The 26,348-nt window shown below is 55.4% G+C and overlaps 1 protein-coding gene across 1 annotated transcript; it reads left to right on the top strand.

Annotated features, from left to right (window-relative positions):
- The first annotated feature begins 10,788 nt into the window (after positions 1 to 10,788).
- On the top strand, positions 10,789 to 26,233 carry ERN2 (endoplasmic reticulum to nucleus signaling 2). The gene is made up of 22 exons (XM_054714137.1): positions 10,789 to 10,890; positions 12,431 to 12,536; positions 12,901 to 12,934; positions 13,171 to 13,243; positions 14,612 to 14,684; positions 14,834 to 14,941; positions 15,248 to 15,349; positions 16,200 to 16,464; positions 17,642 to 17,720; positions 17,805 to 17,952; positions 18,066 to 18,187; positions 19,662 to 19,817; positions 20,050 to 20,212; positions 22,855 to 22,939; positions 23,058 to 23,247; positions 23,326 to 23,425; positions 23,501 to 23,700; positions 24,826 to 24,973; positions 25,053 to 25,180; positions 25,634 to 25,757; positions 25,835 to 25,902; positions 25,988 to 26,233. The coding sequence occupies exons 1-22, from the start codon at positions 10,789 to 10,791 to the stop codon at positions 26,231 to 26,233; spliced, it is 2,820 nt and encodes a 939-aa protein (XP_054570112.1).
- The last annotated feature ends 115 nt before the right edge of the window (positions 26,234 to 26,348 follow it).

The raw sequence follows: 26,348 nt of genomic DNA, 5'->3' as shown, positions 1-26,348 counted from the left end.
CCCTGATGGACCTCAACAAGAGCGGACTGTGGCGGGATGGTGGAGCAGGTGAGCAGGTGGTACTAGGCCAAGGCGGGGCTGCGGGGCTGTGAGGCTGGAGGTGCAAGCTGGGGCCTGATCCCCACAGGCCACCCTGAGGGACCCCACCCATACACAAATTCATGTACCAGGCCTCTAGTTATCCTATCTAATAAAAGAGAAACATGCAAATTGACTGTACCTCGGCTACGCCCACCAGCCAATCAGAGCAAGTATGCAAATTAACCCAACCAAGATGGCAGCGGCTATGGAGCTGGAGAGAGCAGGAGGCTTGGGTTGTCCCCTGTGATGGAGGAAGCCAGGCTTCCCACCCGCCCTGGCGGGCCCTGGCCTCCACTCAAGGCTACAAAGTTTCAATTATAGAAGATAAATAAATCCCAGATACCTGCTTCCAGCTGGCCCTGGCCTCTGCTCAAGGGGGTGCTGAAAAAAGAAAAAAAGGAGGGGCTGGGAGCTTGGGTCGCTGGGGGGCGTGGCCAGCCTGCAAACAGCCATCAGCCCCTCACCCAGGCTGGCCAGGTACCCCAGTGGGAACCCCCACCCTGAAGGGGGTGTGGCCAGCCTGAAAACGGCCCTCAGCCCCTCGTCCAGGCTGGCCAGGCACCCCAGTGGGACCCCCACCCTGATCCGGGACACCCTTCAGGGCAAACCAGCCGGCCCCCACCTGTGCAGCAGGTCTCTATCTATACTAATAAAAGGGTAATATGCTAATTAGACTGGGAGACCTTCCAGGAGACCTTCCGGATGTTCTTCTGGACAAAGCCATGGTGGCAGGGCCGAGGTAGAGGTGGTTAGAGGCCAAGAGGGAGGGCAGTTGTGGGTGATCAGGCCAGAAGGGGATGGCAGTTGTGGGTGATCAGGCTGGTGGGGGGCGGGGCCATTGGGGTAAGCAGACCAGCAGGGGGCCAGTTGGGGGCGAGCAGACCATCAGTGTTGAGTCAGTTGGAGATGATCAGGACAGCGGTGGGGGGGGGGCAGTTTGGAGTGAGCAGGCCAGCAGGGGGGCAGTTGGGGGCGAGCAGGCCAGTGGGGAAGGAACATGGGGGTGAACAGGCCAGCAAGGGGGGCAGTTGGGGGTGAGCACACTGGCATGGGGGGCAGTTGGAGGTGATCAGGCTGGTGGGGGGGGTGGCAGTTGGGGGCGAGCAGGCCGGCAGGCAGGCAGGTGAGCAGTTAGGAGCCGGCAGTCCCGAATTGTGAGAGGGATATCTGACTGCCAATTTAGGCCTGTAAACCAGCAGTAGGACATCCTTCGAGGGGTCCCAGATTGGAGAGGGTGCAGGCCGGGCTGAGGAACACCCCCCTCCCTGTGCACAAATTTTGTGCACTGGGCCACTAGTATATATATAATTTGCATCAGAAAATCTGGAAGATATCTAAGAAACTGGTCAAAGAGGTTACCTGGACGGTGGGAGGGAGGACACGGCCCAGGATGGGCAATAACACTGGAGGGGACTTTCAGATAGTTGAAGGCTGTCTCAAATAAACACAGTGGCTGCCACAGGACCAGACAAGGAGCCAGGCCGCCTCCCCACACTGAGGCTCCTTCGTTTCACATCTTGGTTGATTTTGATAACTGACCACTTGTTTTTTCTCTTGCCTGTTTTAAATGCTCTCTTAGGTTTTACATGCACCAGTAAAGAGTGAGCTGGTGAAACCCTAGGCCAGTGATGGGCAACCTTTTGAGCTTGGTGTGTCAAACTTTGCCAAAAAACTGAGCATAACTCAGGTAGTGTGTCACTTTGAGGAAAAAACTAACTCCAAGACTCTAGTCGCAAATGTTTCATCCTCAGGAGCAGCAAATGTTTCATCCTCGGCATGCGGCCGCGTGTCATCAGAAATGGCTACACGTGTCAGTGCTGACACGCGTGTCATAGGTTCGCCATCACTGCCCTAGGCTTTCACCCTCGACCCCAATAAAAACAGAACCCCAGGCCTGAGCACGCTCTCTCTACCTGGGACCTCGCGGGGGTCTTGTATACTCCAGGGCCTGTAAGTAATAAACTCTTTCCTGTTGAAGTTTCCTAAGGGCTATTTCTGAAGGGTGTTTTGCAATTGTGATAAGAAGCACAAGGGTCAATCCAGTTGCAACGTTGGTTTGGAAAGGGAAGTTGTCTGTGGGAAACAGGCATTCCCAGCAGAGGGCATTGCTACCAATAGACTGAGACCCACCCAAAACAGTAATGCGTTGGCCCTAGGGCAGCTAGGATGACACTAGGCAGTAGAAAATTTTCAGCCCCATTATAATCTCATGAGACCACCATCATATATGATCATCATTGACCAGAACATCATTATGCAGTGCATGACTATGTTCCATCTGTAATGCTTTAACCCATAATTATCTTGAAACTCAAAACAATGATGCTGAGTGAAAGCCAGACCCCCTCAAAAAAGAGTGTAAACTGTATGATGCCATTTATATAAAACTCCACAAAATATAAATCAATCCGTAGTGAAAGAAAGCAGCTCCATGGCTGATGGCGGACAGAGGAGCAGGAATGGCGGGAAGGAGCAATTACAAAGGCACACTGGGAAACTTCTGGGCATGGCGGTTATGTTCACAATCTTGATTGTGTGGTGGTTTCATGGGTGTATGCATATATCAAAACATTAAGTTGTGCCCGGCCAGCATGGCTCAGTGGTTGAGTGTCAACCTATGAACCAGGAGGTCACGATTTGATTCCCGGTCAGGGCACATGCCCAGGTTGTGGTCTCGATTCCAGTGTGGGGAGTGCAGGCGGCAGCCGATCAATGGTTCTCTCTCATCATTGATGTTTCTATTTCTCTCTCCCATTCCCTTCCTCTCTAAAATAAATAAAAATGTATATATTTTTTAAAAGCATCAAATTGTGCACTTTTAATATGTGCATTTTGTCAATTACACCTCAATAGTTATTAATATCACCATTTTTCTCTATTTTTAATTTCAATTTTGTTGTATTTTACAATACGTACATCTAGAATATTAGGACAGAAATTATGAATATAATTTACCAATGCAACTTTCTCATTGAAAGAGGTGTGTGATCACAAATGCATGGAACTACCTGGTTGATGTGGCAAAGCCAGCTAGTGGCAAAGCCCACATGCTTAATTGCTTCACTCTACTGCCCCCTGCTGTCAGCAGGTTTTGTGGCCACCCCTTGACCTCCTAGACTTGCTTAGGATTTTAATGAGGAAATATGAATTCAGAGGCAAAGATTTTTATCAAAGATCCAGCTAGAACCAAATTATTCTACATAACAAACACACACATAACCACACACTCACACATGTGCCCACACATACACATATATGCGCATACATAACATATACACATGCACTCGTATACATATACACATGAATACACACCCCACATATACACACACATACACAAACACACACTCACTGCAGCTGGAAAATAGTGGTGGGACATCACAGTGCCTGTACACAAATAGATACTACACAACAGCATAGTTGCTCAGTAAGCCTGAAGCATTGTGTTTGGGGAATGAGGTTTCTATTACAATATATTTTATTACAAAAATTAAACAAAACTACCTGGGGGGGGTGTACGGGCTGCGAGGGGGGAAATGGGAGATATCTGTAATTCTATCAACAAAAATATATATTTTTTAAAATTTAAACCAACTGTTGTGCAGGAAGCCACCCTACTTTGACCATGTGTCCATTGGCCTGCTTCTCTATTTGTTTTTAACCTTTTATTGAAGTACATATACCCAGTGGTGTGTGGGTATATTTTTTAAAATATATTTTTGTATTGATTTCAGAGACGAAGGGAGAGGGAGAGACAGAAACATCAATGATGAGAGAGAATCACTGATAGGCTGCCTCCTGCAGGTCCCCCACTGGGGATTGAGCTCACAGCCCAGGTATGTGCCCTGACCGGGAATCAAACCGTGACCTCCTGGTTCGTACGTAGGTCAACGCTCAACCATTGAGCCACACGGGCTGCACGTGTGGGTACATTTTGAACAACCTGCTCTCTAAACGCAGATCAGACATGCTCGGGTGGTTGGTATTTTTGTTTACATTAACAACAAGGAAGAGGAACGCAAAACCATGTTTCAGAACTTCACTCATTCTTCAGTGATACGAGCAACTTCTTGACTGAATCAGATAAGAGGTTTTGAATACTGGAAGACTGTTTCCTTGATTTGTTCTGCCATTCACAGATAAAACACACTTTTAAGTTTAATATGCATTATTAATATTTTCTTCATCGCTTTAAATCTAGGCAATCAACAAGCTAACAAATCCAGCCCTGATCTACAGTGCCTGCTGATCTCCATGGTGTAAATATCCCACCATGGCTGACGTCAGCGGCTAATGTGATGTCACTGAGCATGGGATTGGGACGGGATGCACAGTAGCACCACTCTGTGGTATTCCACGTACAGATACCACAGATGTACATGACCTCCAGGGCAGAGAGAACAGAAAAATAATCAGGAGTATTTATTATTTTTGTTTTAGATGTAACATATTTAATTGTAAGTTTATGTGATTTAATTTTTAATGGCGGCCGTAATGAACTGACAGCTCACAAACTTCCGGAAAATGTAATGATGGGCGCTCGCGAAGCGACCCCTGCACACCAGTGAAATACAGGCAAAGCGTGCGCCTGCAACCGGCCCCGGGTCAGGGGAGACGCGAGCCTCCTGGCGCCTCCGGTCACCAGCCACCTCTTCCCGGCGCCTCCGTGATAACCAGTCCCTGACCCAAAGCCGGGGGTGAGTGTGCCTGCTCTGTGGGCACCGCGGGCACCCTCAGCCTGCCTTCCAAGTGTGCCCACTGGAGGCAGACCCGCAGGACACGCCCCCAAACGCTGTCGGAGCTGACTCGCCCTCCTCCAACCGAGCCTGTGGGTTCCTGGCGCCCAGCCTGGGAGGAGCGGGAGGTACAGGAGCCCGTTTGGGCAGAGGACCCACTGGGGCCGGGGCCTGGGACCTGGGCGTGCTCTGCCCGGAGCTGGCTGTCTCCTTGCAGTGCAGACTGCTTCTGCCCCCGCCCAGCGGCCGCAGGGGCTCCTCTCCCTGGGCCAGGTGCTCCACACACAAGCACAGGCAGCAGGAACGGAGGTTACGCTCACAGCCCCGCGGGCCAAGCAGAGCCAGGTCTGAATCTGCCACTTCACTGACTTTGTTTGTAAGAACTTGTCCACTTTGTTAACGTGGGTGAACTGACCGCTATGAAACTTACTTGGGTCATCTGTGGAACCGGAGCAAAGAAACCCTCCTGGCAAGTTAGTTCGTGGATTAAGGAAGGTAATGTACAGAGTGGCCAGATTACGATGATCTCTGAACACATAATAATCTGGCCACTCAGTGTATATCCTATATAATAAAAGGCCAATATGCAAATTGTCCCCTCGACCAGGAGTTTGACCAGCAGGCAAGCCGGCCAAACGCCCGTGTCCCCTCCCCCTGGCCAGGCTGACCAGACCCCACCCATGCACGAATTCATGCACTGGGCCTCTAATCCTATCTAATAAAAGAGTAATATGCAAATTAACCATCACTCCCCCACACCCACCAGGCACGCCCACCAGCCGATCAGAGCGAGTATGCAAATTAAACCCAACCAAGATGGCTGCGGCCACAGAGGAAGCCAAGCTTTCCACACACCCTGGCAGGCCCAGGCATCCACTCAAGGGTACAAAGTTTCAATTATAGAAGGTAAATAAACTTCAACAGAAGTGGCGGCAGCCACTGAGCTGGAAGAGCAGCAGGCTAGAGTTGCCCTGGGTGATTGAGGAAGCCAAGCTTCTGCAGCCCTGGCCGGCTCAGGCCTTCACTCCAGGCTACAAAGTTTCAATTATAGAAGATAAATAAATTCCAACAGAAATGGCTGCCGCCACAGAGCGAGCAGGAGGCTTGGCTCCGCTCCAGGCTACAAAGTTTCAATAGTAAATAAATTCCAGATACCAGGGCCTCCACTTGGGTCGCCGGGGGGCATGGCTGGCCTGCAAACCACCACAGGCCGCCCCACGCCCCAAGAGAACCCCCACCCTGATCCGGAACATCCTTCAGGGCAAACCAGCTGGCCCCCACTGGATTTGTTATCTTGACCTCTATCCTATCTAATAAAAGAGTAATATGCATGTTGACCATCACTCCAACACACAATATGGATGCCCCCATGTGGTCAAAGATCCTGCCCCCATGTGGACACAAGATGGCCGCCACAAGATGGCCAGCAGGGGAGGGCAGTTGGGAGGGGCCAAGCCTGCAAGGGAAGGCAGTTGGGGGCGATCAGGCCAGCATGGGAGGGCAGTTAGGGGTGACCAGGCCGGCAGAGGAGGAAAGTTGGGGGCAAACAGGCTGGCAGGGGAGCAGTTAGACATCAATCAGGCTGGCATGGGAGTGGTTAGGGGGTGATCAGGCTGGCAGGCAGAAGCAGTTAGGGGCAATCAGGAAGGCAGGCAGGTGAGCAGTTGGGAGCCAGCAGTCCTGGATTGTGAGAGGGATGTCCGACTGCCCGTTTAGACCCGATTCTGGTGGGATCGGGACTATACGGGCAGTCGGACATCCCTCGAGGGGTCCCAGATTGGAGAGTGTGCAGGGTGAGCTGAGGCACACCCCCCCCCCAATGCACGAATTTCGTGCACCGGGCCTCCAGTAGATATATATATATATATATATGTATACACTGAATGGCCAGATTATTATGTGTTCAGAGATCATAATAATCTGGCCACTCAGTGTATGTGACGCAAGGAGAGGGCCTTATATTTTTTCAGCAAACCTACTTGATACTCAGAGGATGGAGCTGTGAAGGTTCCTGGCGGGCTGAATGCTCAGACTGGAGGGGTGTGGGACACGGGGGCTGCAGTTGCTGTGCATGGTACCTAGCTACTGCACTTGGCTAAGGACTCTCACAGCACGTGTGCACAGCGACTTTTACATAAATGGGGCAGAGCCGTGAGGTGTGTTTTTTAACAGCTTTTTTAAAAACTTTTTTTCTTTTTGCTGATTTTACTCCTTCATTAATATACCATATCCCCTCCAGTCTACCACAAAACAATTGCTAACAAATCGATATATTGCTTCTGTGTTTTTATCCATGCTCATATAAAATAATCTGCATCTCTATGGCTTTACAGAAATGGCTCCTACAATAACGGTCACCCACACATAACTAAAGCACGAGCTTTCCGACAGGCGCTTCTTGGAATCTTCATGGTGACAAGTTCAGGCCCCTTTCCTTTGGAAAAAAGTGAGTTCATTGTCCAAAACAGTAGATTCCTATAATGTCTGCAGCTTGCAATTCTTACTCAGTTGTAAGTCCTGGCAGCATCTTTCCAGCTAATGAACACACTGCTGTTTGTAGCGGCGGCCTCGAGCGCAGGGTTCTGTAAAGAGGTGAGCAGTTTCTCAGTGGAGGGGAGCTTGCTCTGTTTCTAAGAACAATGCTGCCATAGCACCCTTATACTGTCACCGTTACAAGCATTTTAAATATATATATATATATTTTTTTTATTGATTTCAGAGAGGAAGGGAGAGGGAGAGAGACAGAAACATCAATGATGAGAGAGAATCATCCTGCACACATCCCCACTGGGGTTCAAGCCCGCAACCTGGGAATGTGCCCTTGACCGGAATTGAACCCGGGACCCTTCAGTCAGCAGGCCAATGCTCTATCCACTGAGCCAAACCAGCTAGGGCCATTATAAGCATTTTAAATATATATATTTTAAGATACATTTTATGTAAAAATATTTTTCTATGGGAGTTTTCCAGGTCAAATGGGCCTTGCATTTTTTATCTTAAACAATTGTTTCCAGATTGCGTTCTAAAACGTCTATGAAAATTTACATTTCCGCCAGCCCCACAGGACAGCGTGCTCTTCGCCAAGCCCTGGCGGCAGTAGGCGTGGCTTCTTCTGTGTGCTTGAGGTGCTTTTCCTGTTTCTGGTGGACATTCCTATGCATTTGAAAGTAGATAAAACAGTATGATTGAGCCCCCAAATACTCACAAGTCAGCTTCCACAGTTATCAGCACCTGCCATCACGCAACCTTCTTTTTAATGTTTGCCAATATATGGGCATAATGTGATATGTTACTTTTTAAGTATTTGTTACTTTTAAAATTTTCTATTTAACCATTTCCCTGACTGCTAGTGATTTTGAATGCATTTTTGAATGGTTAAAGTGGTTCTGATGTAAGTGCCTACTCATAGCCTTTGCATATTTTGAGGTTGTTTTTTTTTTCTTGTCGATTTATACAAGCAGTGTGTATGTGTTAATCTTTATCTTCTGTGTTGCTCATATTTTTCTAATCATGTGTTTATTTATGGTATCTTTTGCCCTTCTAATGTTTTTTCTTTTCTATACTGGAGGCCCGGTGCACGGATTCGTGCATGGTGGGGTCCCTCGGCCTGGCCTGAGATCGGGGCCAATCGGGTAGTCTCGCCCACTCCTGATCAGGGCAATGGGGGCCGGCAAGCCCCGGAGGGACCACAGGAGGGCTCCAGGACATATCCGGCCCTCTCGCCCAGTCCCTATCAGCCTGACCCCAGCAGCAAGTTAACCTACCGGTTGGAGCGTCTGCCATCTGGTGGTCAGTGCATGTCATAGCAACTGGCCCAGCGATTGACCAAATAGTCAACAAATCCGTTGGACACTTAGCATATTATGCTTTTACTAGAGGTCCAGTGCACAAAATTTGTGCACTCGGGGGGGGGGGTGTCCCTCAGCCCAGATTGCAAGAGGGCGCAGGCCAGGCCAAGGGACCCCACTGGTGCATGATAGGGGTTGGGAGAGACATGGGAAGTTGGCCATCCAGGGAGGAACTGTGGGAAGGCTCCAGGGCATGTTCAGCCCATCTTGCTCAGTCCCAATAGGCCGGACCCCAGCAGCAAGCTAACCTACTGGTCAGAGTGTCTGTCCCCTGGTGGTCAGTGCACATCATAGTGAGCGGTTGAGCGGCCTTAGCATATCATTAGCATATGACGCTTTGATTGGTTGAATGGCCAACTGGACACTTAGCATATTAGGCTTTTATTATATAGGATTATATAGGATGGTACAAATATATATTTTTTCTTTTATAGCTTCTACATCTTTTGTGTTGCTTAAGAAAATACCCACAAGCCCGGCCAGTGTGGCTCAGTTGGTTGAGCCTCATCCCATGCACCAAGAGGTCGCTGGTTCGATTCCGGGGGGCAGGGGGGGGCGGGGGGGGCGGGGGGGGGGCGGTGCAGGAGGCAACTGATAGATGATTCTCTCTCATCATTGATGTTTCTATCTCTCTCTTCTTCTCCCTTTCTCTCTGAAATCAATAAAAATATGTTTTAAAAAAAGAACAAATAAAAATGCAGGTGAGCATGTGAGTTTGGAGCAGCAATCCCCAAGGTCTCTGGGAACATGAGGAGGGGTTGCTGCGCAGAGGGCAGGTGGAGGATCCGTGGGAGGATCCGGGCTCTGGAATAGGAACAAAAGATGGTTGGTAGCATCTTTCCAGAACAAGATTTAGTTGGGTTGGAGGCAGAGCGAGGAAACTGAGATCACCAGTCATAGTGGACACTGGTCCTGCCTGCCTCCTCCCCTCTAGAGACCCCGGCACCCCGCCCCCAATTGCTGAGCGTGGTTCCTAAGGGCTCAGCTGATGGAAGCTGCCGTACCTGGGAGGCCATAGCCAGCCCCTGGGAGCGGCCCGCAGCCCCAGGCTGGCAGGCCCGGGAGCACCGAGGCTGGCCTGCGGGACTCCCTGTGGGAGAGGCTGAAGGTCCCTCCAGCCGAGCCCCCATGCCACTGGCTTCTTTCTCCTCTCCCTCCCACTCCCTCACAGGCCCCTGGGCTCTGCTTCTAGGAAAGCCAGCTTGGGACGGGGATGCTGTCGGTGGTCAGTTGGGAGGGCTGCGCTGGACAAGCACCAGGAAGGGGCTGGAGGGGCGGGCAGAGTGAGGGGCGGAAGCAGTGTCCTTTAGGTCAGGGGCCGGTGCAGGGAGGATGAAGGGGCGGCGGCTGCGGGGTGGGAAGGCTCCTGAAGGCAAAGCCATTCGGAGCTGTGAGGAGGTCCGGGTGGGGGTCCGGTCACTGGAGAGGCACTGTCACCAGGCGGAGGGGAGGCTCTGAGCCGGCTGGCGGGGGTCCCGGCTGTGGGTGAGGTGCGGAGGGCCGAGGGGGACAAGGGGGGCGAGGCGAAGGCGGCAGAGCCAGGCTTCTGGCCTCAGATCGGCAAGGATTTTATACGGGATGAGGGAGAAGCGGCAGGCGAACCGACAGCTGATTGGACCCCTGGAGACCGCCCTGGACCAGCCGGTGGGTCTGCAGCCGCGAGGCCGGCCGTGCAGCACCCCCCGCGGGGACCAGCCGGTCTGCGGGGCAGCTCCGTCGCGCCTGGCGCCGGCGGCAGGACCAGCACCGACTGAGTGAGTGCGGGAGTCAGCCCCGCCGGCCCGGCATCCCCCCCCCCCCCCGCAGAGGCCACGCCCTCGCAGAGCGCACCCCGAGGCCGGCCGCGACCCTGACCTCAGTCCTGAGCCGGGTGTTGGGGTGTTTGCTGGGGCACCGCGGGGTGAGCTGGAGCTGCGTGTGCCGCGCTCGGCCGTGCCGGCGGGGCTGCCTCCCGGGAGCCCGCGCTGGCCTCGCGCGGGGCCGGGGCCGGCGGGTGGCGGGAGGGGCGGCGGGAGGGGTGCGCCAGCCCCGCGCACCCGGCTGGCCGGCCGGGGCGGAGTCTCCGGGCTGAACGGCCGCGCTGTCGCGGGGAGGCGCGCAGGGACCGGCCGAGCTGCTGCCCGGCCATGGCGAGCGCGGCCGGCGGGGCGGGCGGGCGGCTGGGGCTGGGGCTCGGGCTCCGGCTCTGGCTCCCGCTGGCGGCGCTGCTGGGGACGGCGGTGCGGCAGGTGAGAAGGGGCGACGCCGCCTCCCAGGTCAGGTCCGTGGGCGCGGGGGGCGCGGGGGGCGCGCGGGCTGGAGCCGCGGGGCAGCGGGGCGCCTCGCCCTCCTCGGCCCGGTGACCCCGTGGGTCCCTGCGAGTGAAAACCTCTCCGTTTGGGGGAGTTGCCGGCGTGGAAAGGCGCGGGGGACCCAACACCCCGCCTCCCCAGCGCCGGTGCGGACTGCGGACGGGGTGGGCGCGGGAGCTGGCTTTGCGGCAGGGCCTCCCCCAGCTCCTGGGATCCCAGGTGCCTCGGGAAATGGGGCAACTGAGGGTCCTCGGAGAAGTGCGCCCCGTGCCCAGTGTTACAGCCGTTACGGGGGGCCACACGTGCCTCCCTCCCCCAGAACGGCCGGGCTGAGGACCGGGGAGCCCGCCGGAGGAGAGGGGCGCAGGCAGGGAGGGAGGCGCCCAGAAATGCCTCGGAGGCAGGAGGCCCAGCCCGGACCCCGCGGCGGGGCGGCGCCGGCGCTGAGCTCTCCGGCCTGGAGCCCCCGGGGCCGGTAACGGACCCGTCAGTGGGCGCCCCACGCCCAGCGCCAGCGCTGAGTCCACCCCAGGGTTGCCAAGTGGGAATGTGAGCCCAGTGCGCTGACATCTGGTGTTTCCAGAAAAATGTGAAAAATCAGAGATCCAGATTTTAAGTAAAACCTTTCCAGTATTTTAATTGGCAGTTAATTTAAAAACTAATTTTAAATGCGATTGCGGTCAAACAACAGTCCTCTGTGAGCCAGGGGTCTGCAGCCCCTTCTCCGCGGCTCCTCCCACGCGGGTGCAGGTGGCAGACCAGAGGGCGGGCAGCTCCCCGACTCTCCACCCAGACCCAGGGTCCTGGGGCGGACGTGGCTCTGCCGGGGTGGCGGGCCACCCGGATGTTAGGGCTGCTGCCGGAGCTCAGCCTCACCCTGTTTGTCCAAGGAGGGGCGGGAGCCGGAGCTGGCCCAGCAGGGCCAGGTGGAAGGGCCGCTCCAGCCTCCCCAGCACCCCGGCCTCGATTGGGGGGCCCCAGCCTGGCACCCAAAGCGCTGAGCTGGCCTGGGGAGGAAGGAAGGGGCCCTCCTCAGGAGAGGCAGACGGTGTGGCCAAGGAGAAAGAGACCCGTGCTGGGATGTCCGAGACGGTGGTTCCAGTCCCCGTCCTGCCGTTAGCTACCTGCGCGGCCCATTGCCTTACCTTCCTGCGCCTCCCTCACCTCACAAAGGTGAGAGCACAGCCTGGCCTCCCAGGCCTAAGGACCAGCGGCAGTGCCTTCGATGTAAAGGTCTTCCTTCTCCTTTGGGAACCCAGAAGGAACTGGGTGGGGGCGGGGAGGCACTTTGGACACAGCGGGAGATGGGTCCCTTTCCAGGGTCAAGGAGATCAATGGGCGGAGCCAGCAGCTTCCCCAGTCATCCTTCCTCTCCCTCTGTCTCCAGGGGACCAAGGAGCCACAGCCAGCCCTGCCTGGGGCAAGAGCAAGGGCCGGCCCCAGGCCTCTCAGAGGGTGACTTTGTTTCCCACTGCAGGTCCAGACCCTCGGGCCGGAGAGCCTCCTGCTTGTGTCCACCTTGGACGGGAGTCTCCACGCACTCAGCAAGCAGACAGGGGACGTGAAGTGGACACTGAGGGATGGTGAGCAAGGGCCGGTCACTCCTTCCTCCTTGGACCCCGCGTTAGAGTGGTGTCACTATGACATGGAGGGTAAGAACATGGGTCTAGAATCCCACAAGCCAGTGTCTGCAGCAGCTTCGCCACTTAGCAGCTGTGTGGCCTTGGGAGAGTCACTCTACCGCCCTGAACATCAAGGTCCTCACTGTAGAATGAAGCCAAGGGTAATGGCCCTCCCTCGCAGAGCTCTCAGGGAGATTACGGTACATGCATGTCACATGCTTGGGCTGGGGCCTGGCACTCGGCAAGCACCCAGTGAGGAGAAGCCATGATTGTTGGTGGGAGTCCGGAGGGGGCCAACTCATGCTCCCCGTCCCTGTCCCTGCAGATCCCATCATCCAAGGGCCAATGTACGTCACAGAGTAAGTGAACCTGCGGCCTTCTAAGGAGGGGCTTCTGGGAGATGGCGTGGTGTCTGGAGGGAGTGTGGATGGGGGTGGGGTGCAGATAGACGTAGGGGAGCACTGGGCCCAGAGCTCTGTGGTGCGTCCTGCAAAGGTGGCTCCTACTCGCTAGGAAGTGGGAGGGAAAGGGCGTCTTTGTGAAACCAGGACACGTGCATCCAACCCCCTCCCCTCCCATTCCTCTCTGCTCACAGAACGGCCTTTCTCTCAGACCCAGCTGATGGCAGCCTGTACACCTTGGGGACCCAGAAACAGCAGGGATTGATGGTGTGTTTCCTTCAGTCCTTGGAGGTGGGAGAGCCGGGGCGTTTGTTAGGCAGAGCACTGAGGGGGCAGAGCAACAGTCTGGCCGGAATCTGAGTGTTCTGCAGAGGATGCCAGGGCTCGGCACACAGTGGGAAGGTGGACAGCCTCCCCCAGCGCACGCTCCCTTCTCCCTTCTCCAGCCTCATCTCACAGCACGCTCCCTTCTCCCTTCTCCAGCCTCACCCAGCGCACGCTCCCTTCTCCCTTCTACAGCCTCACCCAGCACACGCTCCCTTCTCCCTTCTCCAGCCTCACCCAGCACACGCTCCCTTCTCCCTTCTCCAGCCTCACCCAGCACACGCTCCCTTCTCCCTTCTCCAGCCTCACCCAGCACACGCTCCCTTCTCCCTTCTCCAGCCTCACCCAGCACACGCTCCCTTCTCCCTTCTCCAGCCTCATCCTACAGCGCCCTCTTTCTTGTCTTTCTTGCTTACTAGGGGGGTTGGGGTCTGCACATTGTACCATCCTGGAGACTCGAGTGGCTGGAGGGGCTACCGGAGCCTGACATCCTGGCATCCGGTGGCTTGAATGAATGAATGAGTGAATGAATGAACTTCCCGCATCCGCAGTAGGTGCCCTCAGTCCCTTTCAGGAACAGGGCCTTCCCCATCCAGGTGGTGAGGGCCTCTTGGTGGTGGTCCTCTATCCCCGGGACCCCCAGTTCTCTTCCCGTAGGGCTGTGTCTCTGGGATACGTCTGGCAACAGCTCTGTACATGCAGTTTTGAGCTTTTTCTGTGTGTGTAACTTCTCATTTAGATATAATTTCAACTAGAAGAAAACATGCAAGAATAGTACAGAGAAATTCTTTATTCCCTTCACCCAGATTCATTAATTTTAACATCATATTTGCTTTATTGTTCTCTCTCGGTAGATGATAAATAGATTAATAGATAGAATGCTGAGAATATTGCATTTTTTCATACAAAATGTCTTTTTCTGAACCTTTCAAGAGCGAGTTGCAGGCACTATGCCCTTTACTTCTAAAGCGTCGTTGTGTATTTCTGAGAACAAGGCCTCTTTCCCACGTAGCCTGCGTGTAAATGACTGACGCCAGGAAGTTTAACAATGGTGCATAGCATCACCTATTCGCAGCGCGTATTAGTTCTGCCAAGTGTCTCAGTGTTTCCTGCCCAGGGTCCCCGCCAGAGGCACCGGCCCATGTGGTTGTCGTGTCTCTCGGTGTCCGTAAACCCACGGCCGTTCCCCCGCTTCTCAAAGGCAGAGCCCAGCTACTAGCCGCTCTGGGAAATGGAAACAATAATAACTACTAGGAGAGGCTGTGTGCGTTCTTCCCCTCTCACTCCTCCCTGGAATGTTCCCCTCCTCAGAAACTGCCGTTCACCATCCCCGAGCTGGTCCACGCCTCCCCGTGCCGCAGCTCCGATGGCGTCTTCTACACGGGTAAGCAGCTCTCCAGCCCCAGCCTGTGGGGCCGGCCCGGCACCAGGGACGGGGACCTGGGTCCTGACGGGCCAGCGGGGTGCAGGAGGAACGGGCCGCACACCCTCTCCCGGCCATCTTGAGGGCTGGCACACTCTCCGCCTCCACAGGCCGAAAGCAGGACGCCTGGTTTGTGGTGGACCCTGAGTCTGGGGAGACACAGATGACACTGACCACAGAAGGCACCTCTACGCCCCGCCTCTACATCGGCCGCACGCGTGAGTCAGGCCCCAGCTGCTCCCCAGCCCCGGGCAGCCCCCACTTTTGCTCTATCCAGGCCTGGCAATTGCTATCCAAGTTGAGTTGGGCCAGTCTGTCGATTTGTCAGTCAACGAATATTTCACTGAACAAAGAGCTGGAGATAGAGCAGCAACCAAGATAGACCTGGTTCCTGGGATGCCGCAGCCTCTACCCCAGGCTGGGTGCTCAGAAGCCCCACCCCCACAAGATGAGACCCGCTGAGGTGGGCATGGGAGGAGCATCACGTGGGCACGCCTGGTAACCTTGCTTCGGGGCATCCTCAGAGTACACGGTCACCATGCAGGACCCCCAGGCCCCCGGCCAGCGCTGGAACACCACCTACCGCCGCTACTCAGCGCCCCCCATGGACGACTCCCCTGGGAAATGTGAGTGCCACCTTTCTCTGGAGCAGTGTCCCCAACTCAGGGATCCCTGAGTGGCTTCCGTGACGAAGCTCACCACAGTTTTACCCATTTGACCACTTCAGGGACCCCACACACTGAATGACCCCCTCAACACCCAGCATGACCCTCCTGCACCCTGAGCAGCCCTGACATCTTCACTCCTCCATACTCCAAGTGAGCCAAACCAGGTCTCCCTACATCCTGGTGACTCCAAGCAACCCACACATCCTGAGCAGTCCCCAAGTGTCCTAAGTGACCCCCAATGTTGAATGACCCCTGAAAGATGACCCTGAGTGACCTTTCCCCAGATAACCCTGACCACCTCCTTGATATTATGACTGTCCAACCAGACTTGCTGATTTACCGCACAGGTGCCCCTTGGCACCCCCTGGTTCCCTGACTCCATCACTTCACATGAGAGATGACACTGACACATCACAAGTGGCACCCCCAGGGCCCTGACTGACCTCCTTCACACTCCCTGTGATACCCAAGCGACCCACATGCCTCCAAGTCACCCTGTTACTCATCCTAAGTGGTCATCAGTCAGAGCATGAGTGACTGACTGCTCCACATCCTAAGTGATCTCTGTCAAGCAACACGAGTCACCTTCAGATGACCTTGACTGACCCCTACATTCTACACAGCTCCCAGTTGACCCAAGGGATCAAAGAGCCCCCAGTGAAATGACTGACCTTCCCATGTCCTGCAACCCTCCAGGTGATCTCATCTGAGCTCCACACCTGAGCGGCCCTCCTGATGGTCCACCCCAGCGCAGCTCTGAGGTGCCTCCGTCAGAGCTCCCTGAGCACATCTCCATCTTTCTTGGCAGACATGAGCCACCTGGCATCCTGTGGGATGGGCCTGCTGCTAACGGTGGACCCAGGAAGCGGGGCGGTGCTGTGGACACAAGACTTGGGCGTGCCTGTGATGGGCATCTACACCTGGCACCAGGACAGCCTGCACCAGCTGCCCCATCTCACACTGGCGCGGGACACGCTGCACTTCCTAGCCCTCCGCTGGGGCCACATCCGACTGCCTGCCTCCCGCCCCCAGAACACAGCCACCCACTTCTCTGTCTTGGACATCCAGCTGCTGTAGGTGCTCATGCCTGGGGACTGGGGAGGACCCTCTGGAAGGGTTGTAGCCCAGGCCCAATGGGCAGGCATGAGGTCTGACCATGACATACCAGTACAGTTGAACTAGGGGTCAAACTATTTCAAGCTGGCTATTGACCAGCCAGTTTGGCTATTAATAACTAGTGCCCTCATCACCCCTTGTGTGTTCCAGGACCCCAGATAGCCCCACTGTTCAGCAAGTGACAGGGTCAGATCTGGCCGAGGAGGGGCCTCCCGGTCTCCACTCCAGTGCTGCAGCGGGCACCTGTTCTGCTTGGCAGGTGCTGTGCCTTATTGGTTGTTTGAGACTAACTGTCACCCTGCCTTAAAGCACTCAGAGCCTTAGAGTCCCCATCTTGGGAGCCGAGAGACAGGCTGGGAAAATCAGGGATTATCCTCTCATTCAGTTTGTGCTGCAAATACTAATTGAGCACTTACTGTGTACCAGTCACTTGTTAGGCTCTGGGAATACAGTAATGCTGTCAGTGTTCCTACCTGCAGAAATCGTAGAGTCTAGTAGAGGAGACAGGTGTGTGAAGAGGCAATTGTGGTGTGCTAGAGGGTGGGATAAGAGAGTAGGTTTGCCACGGGGATGTGCGGGAAGAGCACCTACATTGAGATGGGGGCAGGAGGGAGTGGTGGGACACTTCCTGGAGGAAAGGGCATCTAAATAGAAACCTAAAGGATAAATAGGAAAAGGGGGGGGGGCGCTTCAAAACAACAAACATTTATTACTTTTCAAGATTCTGTGCGTCAGCTGGCTGGTGTTCGGGTCTGGGAGGATTTAGTTAATGTGTGCGGTCAGCTGGTGGCTTGGCTGAGTCTGGATGCCCTAGGATGGTCTCACTCACCTGTCTCATAGTGGATGGGCTATTGCCTAGAGGCTGTCAGATAAGGTCTCTCTGACCTCATCAGGCTAGCCTGGGCTTCCTCCATGGTGGTCTTGGGGTTCCAAAGAACATACGCGAGGACAAGCCCCTTTACACAAGCACTTCTAAAGCCTCTACTTGTATCACATTGGCGATGGTCTCACTGTCCCAAGCAAGTCACATGGCCAAGACCAGAACTGACGTGGGAGGGGACAATACAAGAACATGGTGCAACTGAAACAGCCACAACCATTACTCATCCCTCTCCCCTTCCTCTCCCCCACCAGGATGACGCTGTATATAGGGAAGGACGAAGCTGGCTTCTATGTTTCCAAAGCTCTGGTTCACACAGGGGTGGCCTTAGTGGTGAGAAGGGGTCTCTGAGGGGCTGGAAAGAGGGGCTGGAGCAGGAGAGCCCCCTCACTCATGACTCTCCATCTTCTGCCGCAGCCTCGTGGACTGACCCTGGCCTCCATGGATGGCCCCACCACCGATGAGGTGACACTTCAAGTCTCAGGAGAGCGAGAGGGCTCACCTAGCACGGCTGTCCGATACCCCTCAGGCAGTGTGGCCCTCCCTAGCCAGTGGCTGCTCATTGGTGAGATTCTCTAGCTCAAATTTGGAATCGATGACAATGAAGGAAGTGATCCTGGCTTCTGATCTGGAAGACTGAGGTCACCTTCAGCCCACGGACTTTCCCCTGCCCTTTAGGACACCATGAGCCACCCCCAGTCCTGCACACCACCATGCTGAGAGTCCATCCCACCCCAGGGAGTAGAACTGCTGAAACTAGACCCTCCAAGAGCCTGCAGGCCCCAGCCCTATTATTGGAGGTCAGTTCTAAAAGGGCAGAGGGCACCCTGACTGGTTTGGCTGGTTTGATAGAGTGTTAACCCATGGACTGAAGGGTCCCAGGTTCGATTCCAGTCAAGGGCACATAACGTGGTTGCAGGTTTGATCCCTGGCCCCAGTCAGGGCATGTCCTGGAGGCAACGAATCAATGTGTCTCTCTCACATCTATGGTTTTTCTCTCTGTCTGTCCCCCTCCCTTCCACTCTCTCTAAAAATAAATGGAAAAAATATCCTCAGGTGATGATTAACCAAAAAAAATAAATACATAAAGGGCAGAGGCTTGGAGGGAGACTTGGCAGGTGAGTGGGCAGCTATAGGACATTTCCCTCAGCCTTCTATGAATAACATTTGGAGTGGGTCAATTGACCTCACACAATTTCCCAAAAGGAAAACCATTTTTGTTGTTAGATGTGTCAAAAAGATATTGGTCATCTAAACTGTGAAACATAGGTCACAGTTTTCTTTACTCTTTTTCAGTGTACAAGTTACAAAATGGTTATCAAGTGAGAAAGTTAAAACAGAAAACCTATGAAAACATGCTCTCCTAGGAGAGAATTGGACAAGAATCACTAGTAGTTCAGGGTTAGAAGGAACAGCCATGCCCAGCCAGCATGGCTCAGTGGTTGAGTGGTGACCTATGAACAAGATCAAGGTTTGATTCCCAGTCGGAGCACATGCCTGGGTTGGGGGCTTGATTTCCAGTGTGGGGCCTGCAGGAGGCAGCCAATTAATGATTCTCTCTCATCATTGATGTCTCTCTCTCTCTCTCTCTCTCTCTCTCTCTCTCTCTCTCTCTCCCCCTCTATGAAATCAATTTTATTTATTTTTTATTAATTTCCGAGAGGAAGGGAGAGGGAGAGAGAAAAAAAAACATCAATGATGAGAGAGAATCATTGATCAGCTGTCTCCTGCACTCCCCTCACTGGGGATCAAGCTCACAACCCGGGCATATGCCATGACTGGAATCAAACCAGAGAATTCCTGGTTCATAGGTGGACGCTCAACCACTGAGCCACGCCAGCCAGGCTATGAAATCAATTTAAAAACATTTTTTTTAAAGGAAGGAACAGCCGTGACCTGGAACAATAATTCTCAAGTCTGGTTGCTCATTAGAATCTCTGGATGCCCACTCCAGCCCCGTGAATTAAGAATCTCTGGAGATTGATATCTACATTTGTTGTGTTGCCTCAAAACTATCTGTATTTTTTAGTGACACCCAGGAGATGCTGGTCACCAGCTAGGTTTGGGGCACCCTGATGCTTCAGGACCACGGAGAGCGCCCGCTCTACACCGTGCGGGCACTCATCGCTGCCCCTTCAGCACCACGGAGAGCGCTCTGTCCCCCACCACACGGGCCACTCACTCACTGCCCCTTAAACTAAACCCAGCCCTGTACTGGTGACAAAGGGTTTCCCAGTGACAGCAGGTGCTGAGTGAAAGCCCATGTGTTCCCAGCTCCTGAGTCTGAGTCGGGAGGAACCTTGGGACCTGGAGCTGCACCCTGAAGAGAACACCGCAGACTTGTATCTAGGACTGGGACCCCAAGACCTGCTGGTGGCCAGCCTCACTGCAGTCCTCCTGGGAGGGTGGATTCTCTTCTTCATGAGGCAGGTAAGCCTACCACCCAACCTTGGGTCTGTCTTAGGGGAGCCCGGGGAGAACTCTGCCCCTCCTTTCCAAGTTCACTCCGATTCTGCCCCTGCCTTCCTCCCAGCGGCACCTGAGCCCCTGTTACTGTGCTGTCTATGTTCGTAGTCCGGTGCAGGGCATCTCGGGCACAGCTGCTGGGACCCCCGCGGGCAGGGCCCAGCAGGGCTGAGCCCTCCTGCGCCCTGTGTTTCAGCAGCAGCAGCTGGCGGAGAAGCAGCAGCAGGCCCTCCTGGCACCTGCGGGCCCCCCTCCCACCTCACAGGGTGCTCTGCCCCAGCTCCCCGGGACCACCCCTCAGGACCAGAAGAGGCTGCAGAGCCCCTCGGAGCAAACCCAGCCACTGGAAGACCCTGAAGGTGAGCTTAAGTGACAGGAAAGGGCTTGTCAAGGACAGAGAGTCGGTTTGTTAGGAGCCACTAGTGGAGTCGCTGAGCCTGAATGAGTTAGGGAGATAGTTTGAACAGTGCCTGCTATGTAACTGAGCACTCTAGAAAGGTCTGCCGTTCTTTTTTATTATCGTCAGAGATTCTGGGTCAGACAGAACTGGGTGTGGACCCAGCACCATCTGTCACATGGAAATGATAACACCTAGTGACATCACCTCATTGGGAGAGACCACCCCATCATTATTAAATCACACAGAGGTGCCCGGCAGGGTGGCTCAGTTGGTTAGAGTGTTGTCCCCTGCACCAATAGGTTGCAGGTCCGATTCCCAGTCAGGCAGGGTACATACCTAGATTCTGGTTTCAATCCCCAGTTGGGGCTTGTACAGGAGGTAGCTGATCTCTCTCTCTCTCTCTCTCTCTCTCTCTCTCTCTCTCTCTCTCTCCTGTATCTCTCTTTCTTTCAAATCAATAAAAACATATCCTCAGGTGCGGATTAAATTTTTTTAAATCAGCCCTGGCCGGGTGGTTCAGTTGGTTGGAGCATCGTCCTGTGCACCAAAAGGTGGTCGATTTGATTCCCAGTCAGGGCACATGCCTGGGTTGTGGCTCAATCTCCGGTAGGGGCCATGCAGGAGGAAGCCAATTGATGTTTCTCTCTTCTCTCTCTCCCTTTCCCTTCCTCTATCTCTAAAAATCAATTAAAAAATTATTCTTTAAAAAAATTTATTTTTTAATTTGTCTTTTTAAAATATATTTTTATTTATTTCAGAGAGGAAGGGAAAGGGAGAGAGATAGAAACATCAATGATGAGAAAGAATCATTGATTGGCTACCTCCTGCATGCCCCCTGATGGGGATCGAGCCCACAACCCAGGCATGTGCCCTTGACTGGAATCGAATCCAGGACCCTTCAGTACACAGGCCAATGCTCTGTCCACTGAGCCAAATCAGCTAGGGCTAAAACACACACACACACACACACACACACACACACACACACACACACACACAAACTATTTAAAATCATACAGAGGTGATGGTATTAATATGTGTGCTAAAATAATATCATATTTGGTAACAGTGACAGTAAATTACCTAGATGCCATTTGGTACCATTTCCCCTCTTTAGAGCTTTTTATTTTCTAAACATTCTCTTTTTCTCCATTTGCTCCTATAAACAGTCCCTTCAAGCCTCCTCTGGTACACAGACTGCCCTTGGGCCTTCCCCGTGCTCTCTTTGGTCTCCTTCTACCAGTTCAGGCTACTTCTTCTTTGGCTCTGGGCGGGGCTGTCCTTCAGTCCTTCGCACAAACTGCTACTGGCACCTCCTGGTCACTGCTCAAACCACAGCCTCATGCCGTGGAGCCTAAACTCAGGCTGAAGTCCAACCGACATGTGGCTCGATGCTGCTCCCAACTTATACCTACGTGTTCACCTTCCTCTGCAGAGAGGGAACAGCTATCCTTCCTCAGGGGTCACCTCTTTTAGGAGGTCCCCCACCGAGCTCTGAGCTGCAGCTGCTGTCCCCTTACAGGCTCTGGGTCGCTCCACTGCACCCCGACACACTCATCTCCTTGGCCCTTTGGACCTGAGAAGTCTTTCCCTAGACACCCCAGGTGGTTCTCGTCCAATGGCCCTGTCGTCCCTCCGTACTGTCCTGTTGCTCTCACCACCACAGCCCATTAGGCCCCAGTCACTGACAGGATGTCCATTCCGCCCCAGGCGCCCTCTCAAGTACTTACACGTCACATCACCAGGCATCCTCAGAGGCGGGAGGATGCTGAACCCCAGCCCTGGCTCAGCCAGGACACCTTGTCATATAAAACACCTACTTTTTTACCCACTATAAAAAATAATCAAAGTGATCGCAGTCATTCAGTGCAAGCATCTAAGAACACAAAACACCCAGAGGGAGCCTGTTGTACTCCGTGGAGACACTCTATGTAATACTGGATTTCCTCTATTACATACATTTGGAAAACAACGATGCCTTCACTTCTCTGGTTGAAAGTGCCTCCAAACTCTTTACTTCGGCATTCTCATGACTGCTAGGCGGAGCCTAGAGCAGACAGCAGCTGCTAGGCAGTGTGACACACAGGGGGCTGGGTGAGCACAGGGGCACGCCTCAGGTGTGGGGGAATAGTGAGTGCCCTAAAGAGATGGCTGAGCTCTGGTCCCAGGATAAGATGAATTCCCCGAGAGCCGCGGGGAGTGGAACGGAGTGGCCGGGTGGCACCCACAGCACCGGCAAAGGTTCAGAGATGAGGGAAAGCAGGTGCACAGGCTGGAAGCCGGAAGGAGGGCTGCACACGCAGGCGCACGGGTAGGCCAGCTGGGCCAAGGAGCAGAGCGCCGCTGGAAGAGAGGAGGGAGTGCTGGGGACTGTGCCCGCTGCGGAGCAGGTGCCGGGTCTGTGCTGCTTTGCGGACGAGAAAACCAAGGTCCCACGGTGAAGTGACTTGCCCAAGCGCACACACAGTGCGTGCAGCACCAGGCCCGGGGCCTGCGCGGTCGGGCACCAGGCTGGGCATGGAAGGGGGAAGAAAGGTGAAGGCAGGGCCGGGCTGGGCGGGGCAGTGGCGGCTCCCTGAGACCCGCCCTCCTCTCCCCTAGCTGAGCAGCTCACTGTGGTGGGGAAGATCTCCTTTAACCCCAAGGACGTGCTGGGCCGCGGGGCAGGCGGGACTTTCGTTTTCCGGTGAGTGGCGGCCAGGAGCCAGGCTGGAGACGTGGCTCTCACAGCTCTTCCCGCATGGTCCCTTGGAGAGCTGTCCTAACCTTTGCCCTCTCTGCACCTCCATTCCCCCACCTACCAGGGGACAGTTTGAGGGGCGGGCAGTGGCTGTCAAGCGACTCCTTCGTGAATGCTTTGGCCTGGTGCGGCGGGAGGTCCAGCTGCTGCAAGAGTCAGACAGGCACCCCAACGTGCTCCGCTACTTCTGTACAGAGCGGGGACCCCAGTTCTACTACATCGCCCTGGAGCTCTGCCCTGCCTCCCTGCAGGAGGTGAGGCTGGGGCGCAGGGCGGTGTGGGTGAGGGCCGGAGGGTCCCGGCCGCAGTGACCTTGCCCTTCTGCTCCTCAGTACGTGGAAAACCCAGAGCTGGACTGCTGGGGCCTGGAGCCGGAGACAGCGCTGCAGCACCTCATGTCTGGCCTGGCCCACCTGCATTCTCTACACATAGGTACCCACCCACCCCGCGCTCCCCATCTCCCACCCTGCCTTCCCCACCTGCGCTCAGAGCCTCCCGCTCTCACAGTGCACCGGGACCTGAAGCCAACCAACGTGCTCATCACGGGGCCCGAGAGCCAGGGCCGAGGCAGGGTGGTCCTCTCCGACTTCGGCCTGTGCAAGAAGCTGGCAGCCGGCCGCTGTAGCTTCAGCCTGCGCTCAGGTGTCCCCGGCACAGAGGGCTGGATGGCACCTGAGCTCCTGCAGCTCCCGCCCCCCGACAGCCCGGTGAGTCCTCCATCACCTGGCCTCCTGCCCGGGCTCCACATCACACTGTGTGAGCTGGAGCTTGCTTCTTCATCTGTAAAGTGGGCTCATTCATCCTTTCCTACCTAGAGCAGTGGTTCTCAACCAGGGACTATGCCACCACCCAGGGGCCCTGGGTAATGTCTGGAGATACTTTTGGTAACCACACGTGGTGGGTAGGGGGGTGTTACTGGCATCTGGTAGGGTAGGTAAAGACCAAGGATGCACCTAAATATCCTTTGACCACGCCCCATAAAAATTATCAGGCCCAGAGTGTCAATAGTGCCGAGGTTAAGAATTGGGTAGAATGGTTTTACCTCTTCCCTGTGCTGCAGAATCACCGGGAACTTAGACGAGTCAGCTGCCCGGCCCCACGTCCAGTGACCCAGCCCGATCCGCTGGGGCAAGGCCAGGGTTTTCACCTGCAGCCAGCGTAGAGAAGCGCTGGGTGGAGGCCGGGGAGCATCAGATGAGCGAACATAGTTGAAGCGCAGAGCCTGACCCTAGAGACATGCAAGTTTGGGGCCGCAGGTTTGTGTGTGGAAGTGACAGTCATGGGCATAGATGACAGCGGCACAAAAGGAATCGCTGGGCAAAGCTGCTCCCACCCCTGAGGTCTAGAGAAAGATAGAGGGGCCACCTGCCGGCCCAAGGACAGAGGCACGGTTAGGAGCCTGTCAGGTCCTTCCGCTTTTTAATTAATTAGTGGCCAACATTTTCACTTCTGGAGTTCTGGAGGCAACCAGCAGAGCTTAGTGCAGGGCGGCTGTGGACAGCCCTCTCTCCCCCACTGCCCCCACCCTTCCCCCACCCATCAGTCCTCACCTCCGCCTCCTGCCACACCCCTGGCTGGCTCCACTTCCCATGCTCCCTGCTAGATGTGCAGGAATGGCGCCTGGAAACCCGAGCTAGAAGCTCAGTAGGGGTAAAGATTTGGGGTGAAAACCATGGGACCCTTCAGTGGTGCAGAGGGGAGGGACCTAGGGCTACGGGGTTAACTCTCAGAAGCATCCCTGAGTTCTTCTCTGAGCCAGACGCCCCTGGGAGAGGTTAGCCAGGCAGAGTTCCGGGCGGACTTCCTCCTTAACGCCCCTTCCTCCGGCCCAGACCAGCGCGGTGGACATCTTCTCTGCAGGCTGCGTGTTCTACTACGTGCTCTCCAGCGGCAGCCACCCCTTTGGAGAGAGTCTTTATCGCCAGGCAAACATCCTCGCAGGGGCTCCCTGTCTGGCTCACCTGGAGGAAGAGGCCCATGGTGAGAGGGACCTGGCCCAGCAAAGGGAGGGAACAGGGCATGAGGCTGGGGGCCTAAAGCCACCCCCTCCCCCCCACAGACAAGGTGGCTGCCCGGAGCCTGGTGGAGGCCATGCTGAGTCCTCGGCCGCAGGCGCGCCCCTCTGCTCGGCAGGTGCTGGCCCACCCCTTCTTTTGGAGCAGAGCCAAGCAGCTCCAGTTCTTCCAGGTCAGGGGAACCTTGGGAACGGGCTAGCAAGTCCCAAGTGTGGGTCCTGAGCAACAAGAAAGGGGAGGCCAGAGTGGCTGAGAACAGGGACTTGTCTACCTGCGCTAGGCAGCCCGGCTCCTTACCTAAACCAAGGTGGAGCAAACTCCTAACTGTTGCCATCTTGGCGCTCCAGTCCACTCGTCACCCCGCCCCCCCAACGCCGCCCCTTGTGAGAGAGCACACCTGCTCCTTTCAGCCCTAGTGGTCACTCGTGCTGAACCTGTGCCCAGGTAGCCCATTCCATCAGGCACGACCCTGAGCAAAGCACTGGCCCTGAGCCTGTTTGCCCCTGTGAGATGGAGAACAGTGCCCACCCTGGGTTGGTGACAACCTGGTGGGACAACAGGAGGGCGGGCTCCTGGCCCTGAGGCCTCAGAAGGTGGTCCCAGGCTCAGGAGCTGTTGGCCCTAGGACGTCAGTGACTGGCTGGAGAAGGAGTCCGAACAGGGGCCCCTGGTGACGGCGCTGGAGGCAGGAGGCTCCGCCGTGGTCCGGGGCAACTGGCACAGGCACATCACAGTGCCGCTGCAGACAGGTAGAGGCGGGCACGAGGGGGGGGACTGGATGGGGAGCCCAATGGGGACCGCTTAGCCCAGACTTCCCCGCCCACAGATCTGCGAAGGTTCCGGTCCTATAAGGGGACCTCGGTGCGAGACCTGCTCCGCGCCATGAGGAACAAGGTGCGTCTGGGGCTGGGGTGGGCCTGGCTCCTGGAAAGGCTTGGTCTCCGCTTCCGCTGAGCCAGGCCCTGCTCTCGCCCTGCAGAAGCACCACTACAGGGAGCTCCCGGGTGAGGTCCGGCAGGCGCTAGGCCAGGTCCCCGACAGCTTTGTCCAGTACTTCACAGACCGCTTCCCGCGCCTGCTCCTCCACACGCACCACGCCATGAGGAGCTGCGCCTCTGAGAGCCTCTTCTTGCCCTACTACCCGCCGGCCCCCGGGACCAGGGAGCCATGCCCAGGGGCTGCTGGGAGCGGAGGCCGGCCGGCTGAGGAGCCAGGCCTGGGCTGAGGCTGGCCTCACGTGGGAAAATTCCTGCAGAGGCTTGGAAGCCTGGGGGGTAGATGTTGGAGCAAAGATGTGCCGAACGCCCAGGCGCCAAACACCCCTCGGAATACAAGAAGAA

This window comes from Eptesicus fuscus, chromosome 4 (genome assembly GCF_027574615.1).
Source record: "Eptesicus fuscus isolate TK198812 chromosome 4, DD_ASM_mEF_20220401, whole genome shotgun sequence".
NCBI lineage: Eukaryota > Metazoa > Chordata > Mammalia > Chiroptera > Vespertilionidae > Eptesicus > Eptesicus fuscus.
The sequence above is the reverse complement of the archived record's forward strand: the minus strand, read 5'-3'. Positions and strand labels throughout refer to the sequence as shown.

What these genes read in the sequence shown, in the direction of transcription:
- ERN2 (XM_054714137.1), top strand. Translation starts at nt 10,789, where the DNA reads ATGGCGAGCGCGGCCGGCGGGGCGGGCGGGCGGCTGGGGCTGGGGCTC. An exon ending in GGACGACTCCCCTGGGAAAT is followed by an intron (nt 15,350 to 16,199) that starts GTGAGTGCCACC and finishes CTTTCTTGGCAG; the next exon opens with ACATGAGCCACCTGGCATCC. An exon ending in GGCGGGACTTTCGTTTTCCG is followed by an intron (nt 22,940 to 23,057) that starts GTGAGTGGCGGC and finishes CCCACCTACCAG; the next exon opens with GGGACAGTTTGAGGGGCGGG.